At 38.5% G+C, this 22,904-nt stretch overlaps 1 protein-coding gene across 1 annotated transcript in view; it reads left to right on the forward strand.

Moving 5' to 3' along the window:
* Positions 1-22,904, forward strand: part of LOC133577852 (proteasome activator complex subunit 4B-like) — a 114,630-nt gene that overhangs the window by 60,663 nt on the left and 31,063 nt on the right. Inside the window, exons 34-38 of the mRNA XM_061931927.1 lie at positions 17,938-18,091; positions 21,525-21,591; positions 21,679-21,804; positions 21,877-22,029; positions 22,117-22,221. Of these exons, the coding sequence (XP_061787911.1) occupies positions 17,938-18,091; positions 21,525-21,591; positions 21,679-21,804; positions 21,877-22,029; positions 22,117-22,221 (605 nt within the window). The remainder of the gene's footprint in view (positions 1-17,937; positions 18,092-21,524; positions 21,592-21,678; positions 21,805-21,876; positions 22,030-22,116; positions 22,222-22,904) is intronic.

Below are 22,904 nucleotides of genomic sequence, written 5' to 3' on the forward strand. Positions count from 1 at the left end.
CATCTTACTTAGATTTCAGTTTTTGCAGTGTTGTTTTAACACGATTTTCAATTAAAACCAATTTTCGCACTGTATTATTTTGTGTATCAGTTATAATAAAACATTTTCAAACTAGGTTACATGTAGGGATGTCATGTTGTGAACATTTCTTATCACGATTATTGTGACAAAAATGATCACAATTATCATAATTATCACAGTATTTTTAAATGTGCTCAAAATGTTCAAAAAGTATTCATACTGAAATCTTTTAACCAAGTTTTAGTTAAAAAGCACAACACATTCAAAATGTATATATGTACCTCAAGTAGAAATTTGAATGTGCATATGAAAGCAACACTAGCATTATAAACAAAGTAATATGGAAGAGACAAACTAATAAAATAAATAGAAAAATACGTGTGAAAATTGTGCAAGATGGCACCTTTTTGTCCATATAGATTAAAAAAAGTGTTTAGTCTTACATATAGGGCAGCTCGATTACGGACAAAATAATAAGATTATTTTTATCAATATTGAAATTACGATTATTAATCGCGTGTATTCATTATGTTTGGTAAAAAACAGTGTTGGGCTGTGAACACGATGCCATCATGTAATTTGTAATGTCTAATATAAAGGCTTTAGATAAACGTTATCCATATATTTAACGACAAACGTGTTTTTGTTCATTAATAGTATCAACGTGTCAGCTATTTCTCATTACATGATGCCTTTTACTCTATTTTTACATTTTCATAGAAAGGTCATTTTAAGTTATGTACATATTAGAGATGTCCGATAATATCGGACTGCCGATATTATCGGCTGATAAATGCTTTAAAATATAATATTGAAAATTAGCGGTATCAATTTCAAAATTATCGGTATCGGTTTCAAAAAGGAAAATGTATGACATTTTAAAACGCAGTTGTGTACACGGATGTAGGGAGAAGTACAGAGCGCCAATAAACCTTAAAGGCACTGCCTTTGCGTGCCGGCCCAGTCACATAATATCTACGGCTTTTCACATACACAAGTGAATGCAACGCATACTTGGTCAACAGCCATACAGGTCACACTGAGGGTGGCCGTATAAACAACTTTAACACTGTTACAAATATGCGCCACACTGTGAATCCACACCAAACAAGAATGACAAACACATTCCGGGAGAACATCCGCACCGTAACACAACATAAACACAACAGAACAAATACCCAGAACCCCTTGCAGCACTAACTCTTCCGCATATATATACCCCACCCGCTACCCCGCCACCTCAACCCAGCCCACCTCAACCTCCTCATGCTCTCTCAGGGAGAACATGTCCCAAATTCCAAGCTGCTGTTTTGAGGCATGTTAAAAAAAAATAATGCACTTTGTGACTTCAATAATAAATATGGCAGTGCCATGTTGCCATTTTTTTCCATAACTTGAGTTGATTTACTTTGGAAAACCTTGTTACATTGTTTAATGCATCCAGCGGGGCATCACAACAAAATTAGGCATAATAATTTTTTAATTCCACGACTGTATATATCGGTATCGGTTGATATCGGAATCGGTAATTAAGAGTTGGACAATATCGGATATCGGCAAAAAAGCCATTATCGGACATCTCTAGTACATATACATGCTGTATCGGGACAGATCCATTAAGAGTTTGAGCTGAAATATTTTGTATAGGAATTAACTATACGCCATAAAATATTAACAAAATGCTATGTCACATGAATGTTTTTTATAGTTATAACTTTGGGACATGAAAAAAAACACAATTAATGTAAAAAAAAACATGGTGTTTCCTTTTGGTATCAATATAAAACACAAAGCAGTTTGGCTAATGAAGATAAAGTCGTTTTTCAACAACAAAGTATCGTTTTTCAACAACACCATATGGTTCAATGCAACAGTCTGGCCAACAAAAATAAACAGGAGTGATACCTCTTACGTTTTAATCTTTGTGTCTCACTGACAACACGGCCTGTGTTCAAATTGATGATGACAAAACATTTTAGCTCGTATTGATGTTATTGGAGCACTGACAAAGTTAGCAGTTAAATAAAGAACGAGCGACCATCCCGGTACACAAACTAAACACTTTATAAACAAGTTGTGGCAACGTTCTCTACACATTGCCTGCTGCATGGTAACTCTCAGTCCCAGCAGCTGACGGAAAGACGCTATGTTGCACTTTCAAAATGAAACTGCAACATCAAATATTTTTTCTCCAAGGTATACTTTTAGTGTGGGACAAATGCGTCTGTCCCCAATACTGTCCACACCTGTCGTCATCTAATAACAGCAGTGCGCTCTTAAACGCACGCCGAGACTCCACGGAAGTAGAAGCGAGTGAAACGAAACAATCGTCTCCGTTTACTAGGAGGGAACATCTAAATTTTTCGAGGAAAGTATTCATGTATTTCCTAATTCTATGCTAAAAACTCACTCCTGTTACTTTTCAGTCATGTTACTCAATTAAGCCAATATGAGTAATATTAGATTTAGAGTTTTAAAAAGACAAACATTTACGTTTATTTTGAGAGAGGTACAACAAAATAAAAGCACCGATTCGATGGAATAGCCGGCCTTATGTGTTTATATATATATACCGTATTTTTTGGACTATAAGTCGCAGTTTTTTTCATAGTTTGGCCGGGCTCCAGTGCGACTTATATGTTTTTTTCCTTCTTTATTATGCATTTTCGGCAGGTGCGACTTATACTCTGAAAAATACGGTATATATAAAAAAATCTAAATCAGTGTTGTTAGTACACTGTATATGATGAGTAGACGGGAAATGAGTTCCAAGATGTTCTAAATTGTAATCCTTCAACAAAAATGAGATTGATTTGTGTCTCAATTTATGCAACTGAATTTATGCAACTTAACTCTTTGAATAGTCATGAAATTGTTATCATAATTTGAGGTGAAAAAATTGAGTTCACAAAATTGAAAACAGAAAAAAATTCAGTAACATAAATTCAGTGTCAAAAAAATTGGTAATAAAGACACACATTTACCTCCATAAATAAGACAATTGTTTGGTAATCTATTTGCACTTTTTAACCCTCAGCCTCGTGATGACTAAAAATATCATTGTACTACTGAAGTACAGTGAAAAAAACGGCACATATGTACAGTATTCCACTTGTACTACAAAGATTTGAACTATTATAGGAGTTGCCGCCATTTTTTCTCGAGTCTAACGTCTGGGATTTTACCGCGGTTTATCATTATACCGTTTACCGTTACATCGCTAGTTACAGACTGGAAAAGCTCCTTCTGGTTGCATTCAAATGGCAAAAAAACATATTTTTAAAAATCTTTTCTTATAAAATGAACGTTTAATCGATTTTTGAAAATTATGTATTGATTTAGAATCGGGGGAATATGAATCGTGATTCGGATGTGAATCGATTTTTTTGTGTACCCCGATCGGTTGATATCATTGTTGATATTTTGATAACACTTTAGTATGGGGAACATATTCTAAGTAACAAAGACTTAATTTAGAGTTATTTGGACACTAGGGGAACATATAAGGGTTAGGGTTACTAATAAGTAGAGATGTCCGATAATATCGGGCTGCCGATATTATCGGCCGATAAATGCTTTAAAATGTAATATCGGAAATGATCGGTATCTGTTTCAAAAAGTAAAAATTATGACTTTTTAAAATGTTGCTGTACGGAGTGGTACACGGATGTAGGGAGAAGTACAGAGCACCAATAAACCTTAAAGGCACTGCCTTTGCGTGCCGGCCCAATCACATAATATCTACGGCTTTTCACAAGTGAATGCAAAGCATGCTTGGTCAAGAGCCATACAGGTCACACTGAGGGTGGCCGTATAAACAACTTTAACACTGTTACAAATATGCGGCACACTGTGAACCCACACCAAACAAGAATGACAAACACAATTCGGGAGAACATCCGCACCGTAACACAACATAAACACAACAGAACAAATACCCAGAACATCTTGCAGCACTAACTCTTCCGGGACACTACAATATACACCCCCGCTACCCCCTACCTCCAGTTCCCCCCACCTCAACCCCGCCCTACCAACCCCGCCCACCACAACCTCCTCATGCTCTCTCAACGAGAGCATGTCCCAAATTCCAAGCTGCTGTTTTGAGGCATGTTAAAAAAAATAATGCACTTTGTGACTTCAACAATAAATATGGCAGTGCCATGTTGGCATTTTTTTCCATAACTTGAGTTGATTTATTTTGGAAAACCTTGTTACATTGTTTATGCATCCAGGGGGGCATCACAACAAAATTAGGCATAATAATGTGTTAATTCCACGACTGTATATATTGGTATCGGTTTATATCAGAATCGGTAATTAAGAGGTGGACAATATTGGGATATCGGCAAAAAAGCCATTATCGGACAACTCTACTAATAAGCAATAATTCTGAGGTTTTTGAAGGAAGACTCTTAGTTAATGGCTTACTGGTTGTATAATAAGGCCATGCAGAATAAGGCATTAATAAGTACTTAATAATGACTAATTAAGAGCCAATATGTTACTAATTTGCATGTTAATAAGCAACTAATTAATGGTGAATATGTTCCCCATACCAAAGTGTTACCGATATTTTTAATGACCTATCTAAAATACGGACCAGGAGAAAAATATATTAAATGTAAACATTTTTATTTAAAATGCAACATTCCTGTGATGATTCCCGGGCGCAGCCACCGCTGCTGCCCACTGCTCCCCTCACCTCCCATCAAGGGTGATGGGTCAAATGCAGAGAATAATTTCGCCACACCTAGTGTGTGTGTGACAATCATGGGTACTTTAATTTGACTTTAATTATAATCTCATCAGCTATGAAGTCACATAGGAAAGGAAATGTCAACCCAACAATGGAAAACACTTAATCAATCAATCAATCACATTTAGCACTTAACAATAACCTCCTAAAATATGGTGCAAGAATGAGTACGTAAGAAATGTTTATTAAAGCGTAACAAAATAGTGCAAAATGTGAAAATATAAACATGGAGAAACCTGAGAAGAACTATTTTCTACAGGTTTAGTGTCAGGAATTATGGCTGTGCTCTAAAGGTTGAGCGCAGCTAAGGTAGTGAGGTATTACCAGTCTTGGAGGGTAGGAGTGCCTTGCATCATTCAGTACGTGTCCATGCACTAAATTAGTCCGACTTCTCAAATAGTTTGGCTCTAAATAAGCCTCCTACAGCCCATGGAAACACCTTAATCCGATCGTGTTTGGTTTTTGAAAAGTCGGACTAAGTGGAGTGGGTGTGTGCGGCTAGGGTGATGTCATAGGTCAACCGGATAAGGAATTATTTAACCACACGAAAAGGAAATAGCGCCCCCCAGTGTACAGGAGGCACATGGCGTATGACCAATATTCGCATTAGAGAGAGTGCATGGACACTTGGACTTCAGAATACATCTATCCATCCATTTTGTACCGCTTGTCCCTTTCGGGGCCGCGAGGGGTGCTGGAGCCTATCTCGCGGGCGGGGTACACCATGGACAAGTCGCCACCTCATCGCAGGGCCAACACAGATAGACAGACAACATTCACACACTTTCAACCGATTCAAACCATTCAACACATTCCACTTATCCTGGACATTCAAACTATCATTTTTCCAAGTTAAAAAAAATTCCCGGAATTCCTGTTTTTTCACCCTTTTTTCGGTCGACTACTCCTTACACATTTTTCAACCCACTTCAACCGTTCCACCGTCAAATCATTCCTCTTAATCAGGACAAAAAGCAAAGTTGTTTTTTGAACTGGAAAAATTCCCGGTTGTCCCGAAATTCCAGGAATTCCGTAATACTATTTCTCAATTAAAAATGTTACTACTTCAACATTTCTCCACCGATTTGGAAACATTCCAACACTCATTCACAACATTCAAAATCTTTAACATTTTCAAAAAAAAATCCCGCTTTTCTCGAAATTCCCAAATTTCCATGAAATTCCCATTGAAAAGAATGGGACATTTTTCAAAGTTCCACAACTCCCACATTTTTTATCTGATTCAAACCGTTCCAACTTCAAACTGTTCAGCCTATTCGGGAATCGCGAGCTTTCCCTTGACAAATTCCCAGATTTCCCAGAATTCCAGGTTTTCCAGGACATTTTTCCCATTCAAAATGAATTAACCATTCTTCAAACTTCCACCATTTCCACATTTTTCAACCGATTCAAACCATTCAACACATTCCACTTATCATGGACATTCAAACTATCTTTTTCCCAAGTTAAAAAACAATTCCCGGAATTCCCAGGATTCCTGTTTTTTCACCCTTTTTTCTGTCGACTACGCCTTCCACATTTTTCAACCCACTTCAACCGTTCCACCGTCAAATCATTCCTCTTAAAACAAACTTTTTTTTTGAACTGGAAATATTCCCGGTTGTGCCAAAATTCCAGGAATTCCGTAATACTATTTCTCAATTAAAAATGTTACTACTTCAACATTTCTCGACCGATTTGAAAAATTCCAACAATCATTCACAACATTCAAAATATTTAACATTTTCCCAAAAAAAATCCCGCTTTTCCCGAAATTCCCAAATTTCCATGAAATTCCCATTGAAAATCAATCAATCAATCAATCAATCTTTATTTATATAGCCCTAAATCACAAGTGTCTCAAAGGGCTGCACAAGCCACAACGACATCCTCGGTACAAAGCCCACATACGGGCAAGGAAAAACTCACCCCAGTGGGACGTCGATGTGAATGACTATGAGAAACCTTGGAGAGGACCGCATATGTGGGTAACCCCCCCCCTCTAGGGGAGACCGAAAGCAATGGATGTCGAGTGGGTCTGACATAATATTGTGAGAGTCCAGTCCATAGTGGATCCAACATAATAGTAAGAGTCCAGTCCATAGTGGGGCCAGCAGGACACCATCCCGAGCGGAGACGGGTCAGCAGCGTAGAGATGTTCCCAGCCGATGCACAGGCGAGCGGTCCACCCCGGGTCCCGACTCTGGACAGCCAGCACTTCATCCATGGCCACCGGACCTGTGCCCCCCCCCCTCAAGGAAAAGGGGAGCAGAGGAGAAAAGAAAAGAAACGGCAGATCAACTGGTCCAACAGGGGGGCTATTTAAAGGCTAGAGTATACAAATGAGTTTTAAGATGGGACTTAAATGCTTCTACTGAGGTAGCATCTCTAATTGTTACCGGGAGGGCATTCCATAGTACTGGAGCCCGAATAGAAAACGCTCTATAGCCCGCAGACTTTTTTTGGGCTCTGGGAATCACTAATAAGCCGGAGTTCTTTGAACGCAGATTTCTTGCCGGGACATATGGTACAATACAATCGACAAGATAGGACGGAGCTAGACCGTGTAGTATTTTATACGTAAGTAGTAAAACCTTAAAGTCACTTCTTAAGTGCACAGGAAGCCAGTGCAGGTGAGCCAGTATAGGCGTAATATGATCAAACTTTCTTGTTCTTGTCAAAAGTCTAGCAGCCGCATTTTGTACCAACTGTAATTTTTTAATGCTAGACATAGGGAGACCCGAAAATAATACGTTACAGTAGTCGAGACGAGACGTAACGAACGCATGAATAATGATCTCAGCGTCGCTAGTGGATAAAATAGAACGAATTTTAGCGATATTACGGAGATGAAAGAAGGCCGTTTTAGTAACACTCTTAATGTGTGATTCAAACGAGAGAGTTGGGTCGAAGATAATACCCAGATTCTTTACTGATTCGCCTTGTGTAATTGTTTGGTTGTCAAATGTTAAGGTGGTATTATTAAATAAATGTCGGTGTTTAGCAGGACCGATAATCAGCATTTCCGTTTTCTTGGCGTTGAGTTGCAAGAAGTTAGCGGACATCCAATGTTTAATTTCATTAAGACACGCCTCCAGCTGACTACAATCCGGCGTGTTGGTCAGCCTTAGGGGCATGTAGAGTTGGGTGTCATCAGCATAGCAATGAAAGCTAACACCGTATTTGCGTATGATGTCGCCTAGCGGCAGCATGTAAATACTAAAGAGTGCAGGGCCAAGAACCGAACCCTGAGGAACTCCGCACGTTACCTTAACATAGTCAGAGGTCACATTATTATGGGAAACGCATTGCATCCTGTCAGTAAGATAAGAGTTAAACCACGACAAGGCTAAGTCTGACATACCAATACGTGTTTTGATACGCTCTAATAAAATATTATGATCGACGGTATCGAAAGCAGCGCTAAGATCAAGAAGCAGCAACATAGATGACGCATCAGAATCCATCGTCAGCAGTAGATCATTAGTCATTTTTGCGAGGGCTGTCTCCGTAGAGTGATTTGCCCTGAAACCGGATTGAAAAGGTTCACAGAGATTGTTAGACACTAAGTGTTCATTTAGCTGCTGTGCGACAATTTTTTCGAGGATTTTCGAAATAAAGGGAAGGTGGGACACCGGTCGGTAGTTTACCATGAGGTCAGGATCAAGGTTAGGTCTTTTGAGCAGAGGATGAATAACCGCTTTCTTGAATGCTAGGGGAACAGTGCCAGAGGAAAGTGATAAGTTTATAATATTTAGCACTGATGGACCTAATAATACAAAAAGCTCCTTGATAAGTTTCCCAGGAAGTGGGTCAAGTAAACATGTTGTTTGTTTTATCCCACGTACACGCTGTAATAGTTCCTCTAATGTTATTTCATCAAAAAGAGAGAGACTATTTTGTATTGCAGTATCCGTCGTAGATACAGTTGTATCTGTGTTCATAGAACCCAGTTGTAGCTGGGATGCGTTGTCTTTAATCTCCTTTTTAATGAGTTCAATTTTCTTATTAAAGAAATTCATAAAGTCATCTGCCGAGTGGGTGGAGCTATTGGGAGGAGTCCCTTGTTGGGTTAGCGATGCTACTGTACTAAACAAAAATTTAGGGTCGTTTTTGTTGAGGCGGATGAGATTTGAGTAATATTTAGCTTTAGCTAAGGTAAGCATGCGTTTATACGATATTAAACTATCACTCCATGCTTGATGGAAAACCTCAAGCTTGGTCGCGCGCCATTTGCGTTCCAACTTTCTACATGATAATTTATGAGCTCTGGTTTCCTCTGTAAACCATGGGGTGCGCCTTTTAGGGGCCCTTTTTTGTTTTAGCGGTGCTATACTATCAATGGTTTTGCGCAGGGCATTGTCAAAGTTGTTAGTGAGGTTATCAATAGAGCCGACATAATTTGGGAATGGTGCCATTACCGAAGGCAGTAGGTCAGCAAGAGTCACCGTTGTGGCGGCATTAATGTTGCGGCTGCTATAGCAGTTATTATTATTATTAGTTTGTTGACAATGAGTCAGAACTTCGAATTTTATAAGGTAATGATCGGACATTACTTTAGTATACGGGAGTACCATAACTTTGGAGGTGGTGACACCCCTGACCAGCACTAGATCTATCGTATTGCCGTTGCGATGCGTAGGTTCATTTATTATTTGTGTAAGACCACAGCTATCAATTATAGTCTGGAGCGCCACGCACTGAGGGTCCGATGGGGTATTCATATGGATATTAAAGTCCCCCATTATGATTATATTGTCTGCGTGCGTCACTAGATCAGCAACGAACTCTGAGAATTCATTAATAAAGTCCGAGTAGGGCCCTGGGGGGCGGTAGATAACAGCCATATCGAGAGGCAGCGGTGCGACAGACCTCATAGTAAGCACCTCAAACGATTTGTATTTATTATTTAGGTTAGGGGTAAGGTTAAAGTTTTCATTGTATATTAATGCGACCCCCCCACCCCTTTTAAGGGGACGGGCAATATGCGCATTCGTATAGTTAGGAGGAGATGCCTCATTTAGCGCAAAAAATTCGTCTGGTTTGAGCCAGGTTTCGCTAAGACCAATGACGTTAAGATTGTTGTCTCTAATGACCTCATTAACTAATAACGTTTTGGGAGACAATGATCTTATGTTTAAAAAGCCCATATTATAAGTATTGGGCTGTTTTGACGAGTTTTTGTTTAAATTATCCGTAGTAGAAATATTAATAATGTTGCGTTTATTATACGTAGTGCACTTTAAATAGTTTCGACCATATCTAGGAATTGATACGACGGGAATTTTCAGATTGTTTGCTTGATGCTGCGATCGACTAAACGCATCATGATTTGCCACCTCAGTAGAATGCATATCTACCCCGGACACATTCACAACAGAAAACACATTATGTGAGTTGTGTGTTATTCTAAGAAAATTGCTATGCGTACAGGAATTATCCAGCCTGGCGCTGGCTAGTTCTAGCTTAACTGACTCCTCACCCGGACTAGCAGGCTCTGTAATTGCCTGTGACCGGGCTTGCTCTAGTGTAGTTAGTCAAATGTGACTTAAACAGTAGTCTATATTCTTAGACAGGATGATGGCGCCTTCCTGGTTAGGGTGAAGGCCGTCCCTCATCAGCAAGCCTGGTTTGCCCCAGAAAGAGGGCCAATTATCAATAAACGTTAGTCCCTGTTGTCTACAGAAGCTAGCCAGCCACTTGTTAAGCGAGACTAATCTGCTATATCTCTCATCATTGCCTCTCGCAGGCAGGGGGCCAGAGACAATTACTCGATGCCTGGACATCTTTCTAGCGAGATCACAAGTCCTGGCTATGTTTCTCTTTGTAATCTCTGACTGTCTCATTCTAGTGTCATTGGAGCCAACGTGTACAACTATATTCGCATAACTAGTGGTGCGATTAGCCTGTCGTACGTGTTTACTAGGCCTGTTGCGAGTTAGCTCCCTAAGATTAGCCTCTATGTCAGGTGCTCGGGCCCCCGGGATGCACTTAATTGTGGCTGGTTTGCTAAGCTTTATGTTTCGGGTGATGGAGTCCCCTATGACTAAGGTGTGGTGCCCGGTAGACTGGGGTGTAGGACTAGCTAAAGAGCTAAATCTATTATGCGTCTCAACCGGTACACCGTAGCTTGTAGGCCGCTTAGGACTACTACATGCTGGGCTAGTTAGCTCGCTACAGCTAACGCTAGCAGATGTGTCCGCAACATCTAAAGTTACGAGATTACTCTGCTCTAACTGGCGGACACGGCCCTCTAGCAGAGCCAGCCTCTCCGTGAGTAAAGTGCAAGACGCGCAGGAAGCCATACTCACGGTGTTTTCTGTCACCGAGTGAAGTTCCTGCTGTCTTCCGAGAAGTCCTGGTCACGGTGTGCAGGAGTAGACTCCTTCTGACCGGCGCCCGGCGACGCCTTTCTCCGCGCTAGCTTCGTTAGCTTAGCAGCTAGCTGCTAGCTAGCTGCGGGAGGGGTGGAGAGACAGAGATCGGGTGATTTGCAAGTTAAATAGTACTACTAAATATGTTGAGAAAGTAATAAAGAAAGCTGCAGAACAATTTAAAAGCACACAAATAGAACGATACTTAGCTTTTTCGAAACAGCGAGCAGTCAGCGAGCAGTCACGCACGGTGAACGAATGGGACATTTTTCAAAGTTCCACAACTCCCACATTTTTTATCTGATTCAAACCGTTCCAACTTCAAACTGTTCAGCCTATTCGGGAATCGCGAGCTTTCCCTTGACAAATTCCCAGATTTCCCAGAATTCCAGGTTTTCCAGGACATTTTTCCCATTCAAAATGAATTAACCATTCTTCAAACTTCCACCATTTCCACATTTTTCAACCGATTCAAACCATTCAACACATTCCACTTATCATGGACATTCAAACTATCTTTTTCCCAAGTTAAAAAAACATTCCTGTTTTTTCACCCTTTTTTCTGTCGACTACGCCTTCCACATTTTTCAACCGTTCCACCGTCAAATCATTCCTCTTAAAACAAACTTGTTTTTTGAACTGGAAATATTCCCGGTTGTCCCGAAATTCCAGGAATTCCGTAATACTATTTCTCAATTAAAAATGTTACTACTTCAACATTTCTCCACCGATTTGGAAACATTCCAACACTCATTCACAACATTCAAAATATTTAATATTTTCAAAAAAAAATCCCGCTTTTCCCGAAATTCCCGCTTTTCCATGAAATTCCCATTGAAAAGAATGGGACATTTTTCAAAGTTCCACAACTCCCACATTTTTTATCTGATTCAAACCGTTCCAACTTCAAACTGTTCAGCCTATTCGGGAATCGCAAGCTTTCCCTTGACAAATTCCCAGATTTCCCAGAATTCCAGGTTTTCCAGGACATTTTTCCCATTCAAAATGAATTAACCATTTTTCAAACTTCCACCATTTCCACATTTTTCAACCGATTCAAACCATTCAACACATTCCACTTATCATGGACATTCAAACTATCTTTTTCCCAAGTTAAAAAAAAATTCCCGGAATTCCCAGGATTCCTGTTTTTTCACCCTTTTTTCTGTCGACTACGCCTTCCATATTTTTCAACCGTTCCACCATCAAATCATTCCTCTTAAAACAAACTTGTTTTTTGAACTGGAAATATTCCCGGTTGTGCCGAAATTCCAGGAATTCCGTAATACTATTTCTCAATTAAAAATGTTACTACTTCAACATTTCTCCACCGATTCGGAAACATTCCAACACTCATTCACAACATTCAAAATATTTAATATTTTCAAAAAAAAAATCCCGCTTTTCCCGAAATTCCCAAATTTCCATGAAATTCCCATTGAAAAGAATGGGACATTTTTCAAAGTTCCACAACTCCCACATTTTTTATCTGATTCAAACCGTTCCAACTTCAAACTGTTCAGCCTATTCGGGAATCGCGAGCTTTCCCTTGACAAATTCCCAGATTTCCCAGAATTCCAGGTTTTCCAGGACATTTTTCCCATTCAAAATGAATTAACCATTTTTCAAACTTCCACCATTTCCACATTTTTCAACCGATTCAAACCATTCAACACATTCCACTTATCATGGACATTCAAACTATCTTTTTCCCAAGTTAAAAAAAAATTCCCGGAATTCCCAGGATTCCTGTTTTTTCACCCTTTTTTCTGTCGACTACGCCTTCCACATTTTTCAACCGTTCCACCGTCAAATCATTCCTCTTAAAACAAACTTGTTTTTTGAACAGGAAATATTCCCGGTTGTGCCGAAATTCCAGGAATTCCGTAATACTATTTCTCAATTAAAAATGTTACTACTTCAACATTTCTCGACCGATTTGAAAAATTCCAACACTCATTCACAACATTCAAAATATTTAATATTTTCAAAAAAAAAATCCCGCTTTTCCCGAAATTCCCAAATTTCCATTGAAAAGAATGGGACATTTTTCAAAGTTCCACAACTCCCACATTTTTTATCTGATTCAAACCGTTCCAACTTCAAACTGTTCAGCCTATTCGGGAATCGCGAGCTTTCCCTTGACAAATTCCCAGATTTCCCAGAATTCCAGGTTTTCCAGGACATTTTTCCCATTCAAAATGAATTAACCATTCTTCAAACTTCCACCATTTCCACATTTTTCAACCGATTCAAACCATTCAACACATTCCACTTATCATGGACATTCAAACTATCTTTTTCCCAAGTTAAAAAAAGATTCCTGTTTTTTCACCCTTTTTTCTGTCGACTACGCCTTCCACATTTTTCAACCCACTTCAACCGTTCCACCGTCAAATCATTCCTCTTAAAACAAACTTGTTTTTTGAACAGGAAATATTCCAGGTTGTGCCGAAATTCCAGGAATTCCGTAATACTATTTCTCAATTAAAAATGTTACTACTTCAACATTTCTCGACCGATTTGAAAAATTCCAACACTCATTCACAACATTCAAAATATTTAACATTATCAAAAAAAAAATCCCGCTTTTCCCGAAATTCCCGCTTTTCCATGAAATTCCCATTGAAAAGAATGGGACATTTTTCAAAGTTCCACAACTCCCACATTTTTTATCTGATTCAAACCGTTCCAACTTCAAACTGTTCAGCCTATTCGGGAATCGTAGGCTTTCCCTTGACAAACTCCCAGATTTCCCAGAATTCCAGGTTTTTCCCATTCAAAATGAATAGACAATTTTTCAAACTTCCACCATTTCCACATTTTTCAACCGATTCAAACCATTCAACACATTCCACTTATCATGGACATTCAAACTATCTTTTTCCCAAGTTAAAAAACAATTCCCGGAATTCCCAGGATTCCTGTTTTTTCACCCTTTTTTCTGTCGACTACGCCTTCCACATTTTTCAACCCACTTCAACCGTTCCACCGTCAAATCATTCCTCTTAAAACAAACTTTTTTTTTGAACAGGAAATATTCCCGGTTGTGCCGAAATTCCAGGAATTCCGTAATACTATTTCTCAATTAAAAATGTTACTACTTCAACATTTCTCGACCGATTTGAAAAATTCCAACACTCATTCACAACATTCAAAATATTTAATACTTTCAAAAAAAAAATCCCGCTTTTCCCGAAATTCCCAAATTTCCATGAAATTCCCATTGAAAAGAATGGGACATTTTTCAAAGTTCCACAACTCCCACATTTTTTATCTGATTCAAACCGTTCCAACTTCAAACTGTTCAGCCTATTCGGGAATCGCGAGCTTTCCCTTGACAAATTCCCAGATTTCCCAGAATTCCGGGTTTTCCAGGACATTTTTCTCATTCAAAATGAATGAACCATTTTTCAAACTTCCACCATTTCCACATTTTTCAACCGATTCAAACCATTCAACACATTCCACTTATCATGGACATTCAAACTATCTTTTTCCCAAGTTAAAAAAAAATTCCCGGAATTCCCAGGATTCCTGTTTTTTCACCCTTTTTTCTGTCGACTACGCCTTCCACATCTTTCAACCGTTCCACCGTCAAATCATTCCTCTTAAAACAAACTTGTTTTTTGAACAGGAAATATTCCCGGTTGTGCCGAAATTCCAGGAATTCCGTAATACTATTTCTCAATTAAAAATGTTACTACTTCAACATTTCTCGACCGATTTGAAAAATTCCAACACTCATTCACAACATTCAAAATATTTAATATTTTCAAAAAAAAAATCCCGCTTTTCCCGAAATTCCCAAATTTCCATTGAAAAGAATGGGACATTTTTCAAAGTTCCACAACTCCCACATTTTTTATCTGATTCAAACCGTTCCAACTTCAAACTGTTCAGCCTATTCGGGAATCGCGAGCTTTCCCTTGACAAATTCCCAGATTTCCCAGAATTCCAGGTTTTCCAGGACATTTTTCCCATTCAAAATGAATTAACCATTCTTCAAACTTCCACCATTTCCACATTTTTCAACCGATTCAAACCATTCAACACATTCCACTTATCATGGACATTCAAACTATCTTTTTCCCAAGTTAAAAAAAGATTCCTGTTTTTTCACCCTTTTTTCTGTCGACTACGCCTTCCACATTTTTCAACCCACTTCAACCGTTCCACCGCCAAATCATTCCTCTTAAAACAAACTTGTTTTTTGAACAGGAAATATTCCAGGTTGTGCCGAAATTCCAGGAATTCCGTAATACTATTTCTCAATTAAAAATGTTACTACTTCAACATTTCTCGACCGATTTGAAAAATTCCAACACTCATTCACAACATTCAAAATATTTAACATTATCCAAAAAAAAATCCCGCTTTTCCCGAAATTCCCAAATTTCCATGAAATTCCCATTGAAAAGAATGGGACATTTTTCAAAGTTCCACAACTCCCACATTTTTTATCTGATTCAAACCGTTCCAACTTCAAACTGTTCAGCCTATTCGGGAATCGTAGGCTTTCCCTTGACAAACTCCCAGATTTCCCAGAATTCCAGGTTTTTCCCATTCAAAATGAATAGACAATTTTTCAAACTTCCACCATTTCCACATTTTTCAACCGATTCAAACCATTCAACACATTCCACTTATCATGGACATTCAAACTATCTTTTTCCCAAGTTAAAAAACAATTCCCGGAATTCCCAGGATTCCTGTTTTTTCACCCTTTTTTCTGTCGACTACGCCTTCCACATTTTTCAACCCACTTCAACCGTTCCACCGTCAAATCATTCCTCTTAAAACAAACTTTTTTTTTGAACAGGAAATATTCCCGGTTGTGCCGAAATTCCAGGAATTCCGTAATACTATTTCTCAATTAAAAATGTTACTACTTCAACATTTCTCGACCGATTTGAAAAATTCCAACACTCATTCACAACATTCAAAATATTTAATACTTTCAAAAAAAAAATCCCGCTTTTCCCGAAATTCCCAAATTTCCATGAAATTCCCATTGAAAAGAATGGGACATTTTTCAAAGTTCCACAACTCCCACATTTTTTATCTGATTCAAACCGTTCCAACTTCAAACTGTTCAGCCTATTCGGGAATCGCGAGCTTTCCCTTGACAAATTCCCAGATTTCCCAGAATTCCGGGTTTTCCAGGACATTTTTCTCATTCAAAATGAATGAACCATTTTTCAAACTTCCACCATTTCCACATTTTTCAACCGATTCAAACCATTCAACACATTCCACTTATCATGGACATTCAAACTATCTTTTTCCCAAGTTAAAAAAAAATTCCCGGAATTCCCAGGATTCCTGTTTTTTCACCCTTTTTTCTGTCGACTACGCCTTCCACATCTTTCAACCGTTCCACCGTCAAATCATTCCTCTTAAAACAAACTTGTTTTTTGAACAGGAAATATTCCCGGTTGTGCCGAAATTCCAGGAATTCCGTAATACTATTTCTCAATTAAAAATGTTACTACTTCAACATTTCTCGACCGATTTGAAAAATTCCAACACTCATTCACAACATTCAAAATATTTAACATTTTCAAAAAAAAATCCCGCTTTTCTCGAAATTCCCAAATTTCCATGAAATTCCCATTGAAAAGAATGGGACATTTTTCAAAGTTCCACAACTCCCACATTTTTTATCTGATTCAAACCGTTCCAACTTCAAACGGTTCAGCCTATTCGGGAATCGCGAGCTTTCCCTTGACAAATTCCCAGATTTCCCAGAATTCCAGGTTTTCCAGGACATTTTTCCCATTCAAAATGAATTAACCATTCTTCAAACTTCCACCATTTCCACATTTTTCAACCGATTCAAACCATTCAACACATTCCACTTATCATGGACATTCAAAGTATCATTTTTCCAAGTTAATAAAAAAATCCCAGAATTCCTGTTTTTTCACCCTTTTTTCTGTCGACTACGCCTTCCACATTTTTCAACCCACTTTAACCGTTCCACCGTCAAATCATTCCTCTTAAAACAAACTTGTTTTTTGAACTGGAAATATTCCCGGTTGTGCCGAAATTCCAGGAATTCCGTAATACTATTTCTCAATTAAAAATATTACTACTTCAACATTTCTCGACCGATTTGAAAAATTCCAACACTCATTCACAACATTCAAAATATTTAACATTTTCAAAAAAAATCACGCTTTCCCCGAAATTCCCTAATTTCCATGAAATTCCCATTGAAAAGAATGGGACATTTTTCAAAGTTCCACAACTCCCACATTTTTTATCTGATTCAAACCGTTCCAACTTCAAACTGTTCAGCCTATTCGGGAATCGTAGGCTTTCCCTTGACAAACTCCCAGATTTCCCAGAATTCCAGGTTTTCCGGGACATTTTTCCCATTCAAAATGAATAGACAATTTTTCAAACGTCCACCATTTCCACATTTTTCAACCGATTCAAACCATTCAACACATTCCACTTATCCTGGACATTCAAAGTATCATTTTTCCAAGTAAAAAAAAATTCCCAGAATTCCTGTTTTTTCACCCTTTTTTCTGTTGACCACGCCTTCCACGGGACAAAAAACAAAGTTGTTTTTTGAACTGGAAAAATTCCCGGTTGTGCCGAAATTCCAGGAATTCTGTAATACTATGTCTCAATTAAAAATGTTACTACTTCAACATTTCTCGACCGATTTGAAAAATTCCAACACTCATTCACAACATTCAAAATATCCTTCAGGAATTGCTTCATCTAGTTAGTATATACTGTAATAATGTGTGTTGATTTGGTCTGCAGGCGGCGTGGCCGATCCAGAGGGCTGGTGGGCAGGGGACCGCCAGGCCAATCGCTGGCTGCAGTACAACAGCAACAACCTGCCCCTCAGCGAGGAGCAATGGGACTCTCAGCTCCACGTGGAGAAAACACACGTGGGCTACTACTCGTGGCCAAGGTGAGGAGGGAAATGGCCGCTAATGTGCCACCAAGTTAACTGTGCGTTGATTTGAGGCCCATGTGTCTTGCGGGCACCTTTTTTTTATGCCTTTTTAACTGCGGCGTCTAAACCCCATGGAGAAGTAACCGGGCGGAGCAGGTGTCCTGCCTGGCCTAGATAAGCCTGCACCGGATGAGTTACAGTCTGGCCCAGATAGGACACGAGTGGAGGCTCGTACTTCTTGTCTACATATGCAGACATCCTGCTGACGAATGGCTTTTTCTTTTTCTTTTCCGCCGTTCATTCATTCTCTCTCCTTATCTGAAGACAGGACGTCTCTTGTCCATGTCTCTGTACTTTGCAGTGGATACACAGTCAACTCCTCCCTTTGACAATGTCAGTTTTTAACTTCTAAATGAGGGTTGTCAAAAATAACGAGTTAACTCACGCGATTAATCACAAAAAAACGGTGGCGTTAATCATGTACTCCGACAGGTGTGCTCGCTGACAAATTTCACTCCAAAATACTTTATATAAAACTGTTGGCAAGTTTTAAACAAATAAATGGTGTGCATTCAAGTAAAACATTTTTTTTTAAATGCTCCTTTATGACATGCTAACAATAAAATTACATTTGTGTCCTAATTTTGGGGTCCTTTTTAAATTAATCAAAATTATGCAAGTGACTAACAACATGGGATTAATCGAAATGCTACAGTGTGATTAATTTGGTTTTAGTGATTTTGAGTGAAAATATAACGATAAGAAATAAAACTGATATTTTATAGGAAATGTGTAGAACCAGAATTGCATATTGTTTCTACAAATACATGCTTAAAATCAAGTAGTGTGTTGCTGCCATTTTCTTATAAAATAAAATAAATTGATTAAAGATTAATTAAATAAATATTGTAATTTAATAATTTCAAAATCTTATATTTTTTAACTTCTGCGGTAACCAAAATGGGCATTATTTCATTATTAAATAATTATTTATCATTAACCAATATTTATAGTTGATATTGGATTAAAATATTAAATATTTGTAGTAGAATATATTATTTTTTATTTTAAACAATAAGACATGCAAGTTGTAGTATAATACTAAATATTAAGTATTTATTTGCATTTTCTCTCTCTCTCGCTCTATATATATATATATATCTACTGCATATATGTGTATATGTATGTATATATGTACATACACAGTTATGTATTTATATATAAATAGGCTCCAGCACCCCCCCCCCGCGACCCCAAAAGGGACAAGCGGTAGAAAATGGATGGATGGAATATCTAAACATATATACCAGTACACATCTACAGTACATATATACTGTATATATGTATGTATATGTATACATACAGTCGCGATCAAAAGTTTACATACACTTGTAAAGAACATAATGTCATGGCTGTCTTGAGTTTCCAATCATTTCTACAAGTCTTATTTTTTTGTGATAGAGTGATTGGAGCACATACTTGTTGGTCACCAAAAACATTAATGAAGTTTGGTTCTTTTATGAATTTATTATGGGTCTACTGAAAATGTGAGCAAATCTGTTGGGTCAAAAGTATGCATACAGCAATGTTAATATTTGGTTACATGTCCCTTGGCAAATTTCACTGCAATAAGGCACTTTTGGTAGCCATCCACAAGCTTCTGCTTGAATTTGTGACCACTCTTCTTGACAAAATTGGTGCAGTTTAGCTAAATGTGTTGGTTTTCTGACATGGACTTGTTTCTTCAGCATTGTCCACACATTTAAGTCAGGACTTTGGGAAGGCCATTCTAAAACCTTCATTCTAGCCTGATTTAGCCATTCCTTTACCACTTTTGACGTGTGTTTGGGGTCATTGTCCTCTTGGAACACCCAACTGCGCCCAAGACCCAACCTCCGGGCTGATGATTTTAGGTTGTCCTGAAGAATTTGGAGGTAATCCTCCTTTTGGCTACCAAAACCACCTTATTGCAGTGAAACTTGCCAAGGGACATGTAAGCAAATATTAACATTGCTGTATGTATACTTTTGACCCAGCAGATTTGGTCACATTTTCAGTAGAACATATATGTTTTTTACAAGTGTATGTAAACTTTTGATCGCGACTGTACATATATAACATTCATATTTACTCTCCCACCCCCCAACATTTTGAAATGTGCTTCAACAAATAGCCAGTAAATTAGCTTTCATCCGTTTCACATTTTGGAGTTTATTTTTCTTATGGTTTATTTTATTGTATCATAGATATTTCTTAAATATTTGTTTAAATATTGTATAAATAAATATTTGCATTAGCACTATTTAATTATTAAATAATTATTTATCATTACCGTATTTTTCGGACTATAAGTCGCAGTTTTTTTCATAGTTTGGCCGGGCTCCAGTGCGACTTATATATGTTTTTTTCCTTCTTTATTATGCATTTTCGGCAGGTGCGACTTATACTCCAAAAAATACGGTACATGCTTCAATCTGTTGAAAAGCTCTATGGAGATGATGATTTCATTTTCCAGCATGATCTGGCACCTGCCCACAGTGCCAAAACCACCAGTAACTGGTGTACTGACCATGGCATTACTGTCCTCGATTGGCCTGCCAACTCCCCTGACCTGAACCCTATAGAGAATTTGTGGGGTATTGTGAAGAAGAAGCTGAAAGACACCAGACCCAATAATGCAAATGAGCTAAAGGCCGCTATTGAAGCATCCTGGGCATCCATAACACCTCAGCAATGCCACAGGCTGATTGCCTCCATGCCACGCCGCATTGATGCAGTAATCCGTGCAAAAAGATTCCCAACCAAGTACTGAGTGCATTAATTGACATTTTCAAATGTTTGATTTTGTTTTGCTGTTATAAATCTTTTTTTTTTACTTGGTCTGAGGAAATATTCTAATTTTTTGAGATAGGATTTTTGAGTTTTCTTAAGCTGTATGCCATAATCAGCAATATTAAAATAATACAAGGCTTGCAATATTTCAGTTGATGTGTAATGAATCCAGAATGTATGACATTTTTGTTTTTTTAATTGCATTACAGAAAATAAAGAACTTTATCACAATATTCTAATTTTCTGAGACAGTCCTGTATGTATATATGTACATGCACACTTATGTATTTACATATAAATATCTACACATATATACACATCTACAGTACATATATACATTATATAAACTGTATTTATGTATATGTATACATACATATATAACATTCATATTTATTCTCCCACCCCCCCAACACCCACAAACATTTTAAAATGCGCTTCAAACAAATAACTGGTAAATTAGCTTTTATCCATTTCACAATTTGGAGATTATTTTTGTAATGGTTTATTTTATCGTATCATAGATATTTCTTCAATATTTTGAATACAAATTATTGGTGCGTAATAAGTGACGTTTTATTTCACATCACAATCACCCCCTTTCTTTGTGTCCTTGCAGAGAAATGATGATCTATGCACCTTCGGAAAAGCTTAAAGATGACCTGCCGTATGAGGAGATGAGCGAAGTATGATCACAAACACACACACACGCACACAAACAGCTATTCCAAAAGCAACGCATCTCTGTTTCAATATATGTTTTCATCATTTAGGCCGAAAAGATCATCTCTGAATATTTCTCTGACCCGGAGTTCATTGAGCAGCTTATAGAGTTTCTTTCTTTAGAGGACCGCAAAGGAAAAGACAGCTTCAACCCACGACGCTTTTGTCTCTTCAAGGTACGACTCTCTTTGCTCTTCATCGTCGGCCACGAGCCTGTCATGACGCGCTCGCTCCTTCTCGATTCATAGGGCCTCTTTCGTAACTATGGTGACGTCTTCCTGCCGCTCCTGTGGCCTCACTTGGAGCAGCTGGCCGCTGACCCCCACGAGAGCTCGCAGCGCTGTCTCTGCGAAATCACGGCCGGACTCATCAGAGGCAGCAAACTGTGGAGTTTCAGCAAGGTACTTGAAACACACGAAAAAAAGGCCGGGCACTGATGATCAGAAAAATCAATATTAATAAAGTCTCCATTACTGTTTGGTGTGCAGGTGGATAGATTATGGCATCTTTTGTGCCCGCTGATCAGCATGGCCTTGACCAACATCACCATGGAAACCTTCACTGATTGGGGTACCTGCATCGCCACTGCATGCGTGAGTCTGTTCACATAAAGTACACATGTTCTTTTAGGTCCCATATTATAGTGTTTTTCAACTATTTTGAATACCGTATTTTCCTCACTATAAGGCACACTTAAAATCCTTTTTTTCCCTCAAAACTCAACAGTGCGCCTTATAACCTAATGTACGGAATAATTCTGGTTGTGCTTACCGACCTCGAAGCAATTTTATTTGGTACATGGTGTAATAATAAGTGTGACCAGTATATGGCAGTCAAACATAAGAGATACGTGTAGACTGCACTATGATGGCAATATGACTCAAGTAAACAACACCAACATTTTATATGCCATCCATCCATCCGTTTTCTACCGCTTGTCCCTTTCAGGGTCACGGGGGGTGCTGGAGCCTATCTCAGCTGCATTCGGGCGGTAGGCAGCGTACATTTTATATGTTTCATTGAAAATATAGAACATTATTAGTTCCCACAAGCATACATATCTCACTCACGCTACAGTACACACATCAATAGGGACTGGAGGTCGGCTGTAACGGCTGACCTCCTAATTTTAACTACACAGTAGACACTCTGGGGGCCTGTATACATGCATGGGGGGATTGGGGTTCGGCGCACCCCTCATTGCCTCGTCGGCCGGCGGGGACTGCGGTCTGGTGGCCTGCCAGGCTTTTATTCATTTATTATTATTATTATTATA

The sequence above is a fragment of the Nerophis lumbriciformis genome, linkage group LG39, assembly GCF_033978685.3.
Source record: "Nerophis lumbriciformis linkage group LG39, RoL_Nlum_v2.1, whole genome shotgun sequence".
Classification (NCBI taxonomy): domain Eukaryota; kingdom Metazoa; phylum Chordata; class Actinopteri; order Syngnathiformes; family Syngnathidae; genus Nerophis; species Nerophis lumbriciformis.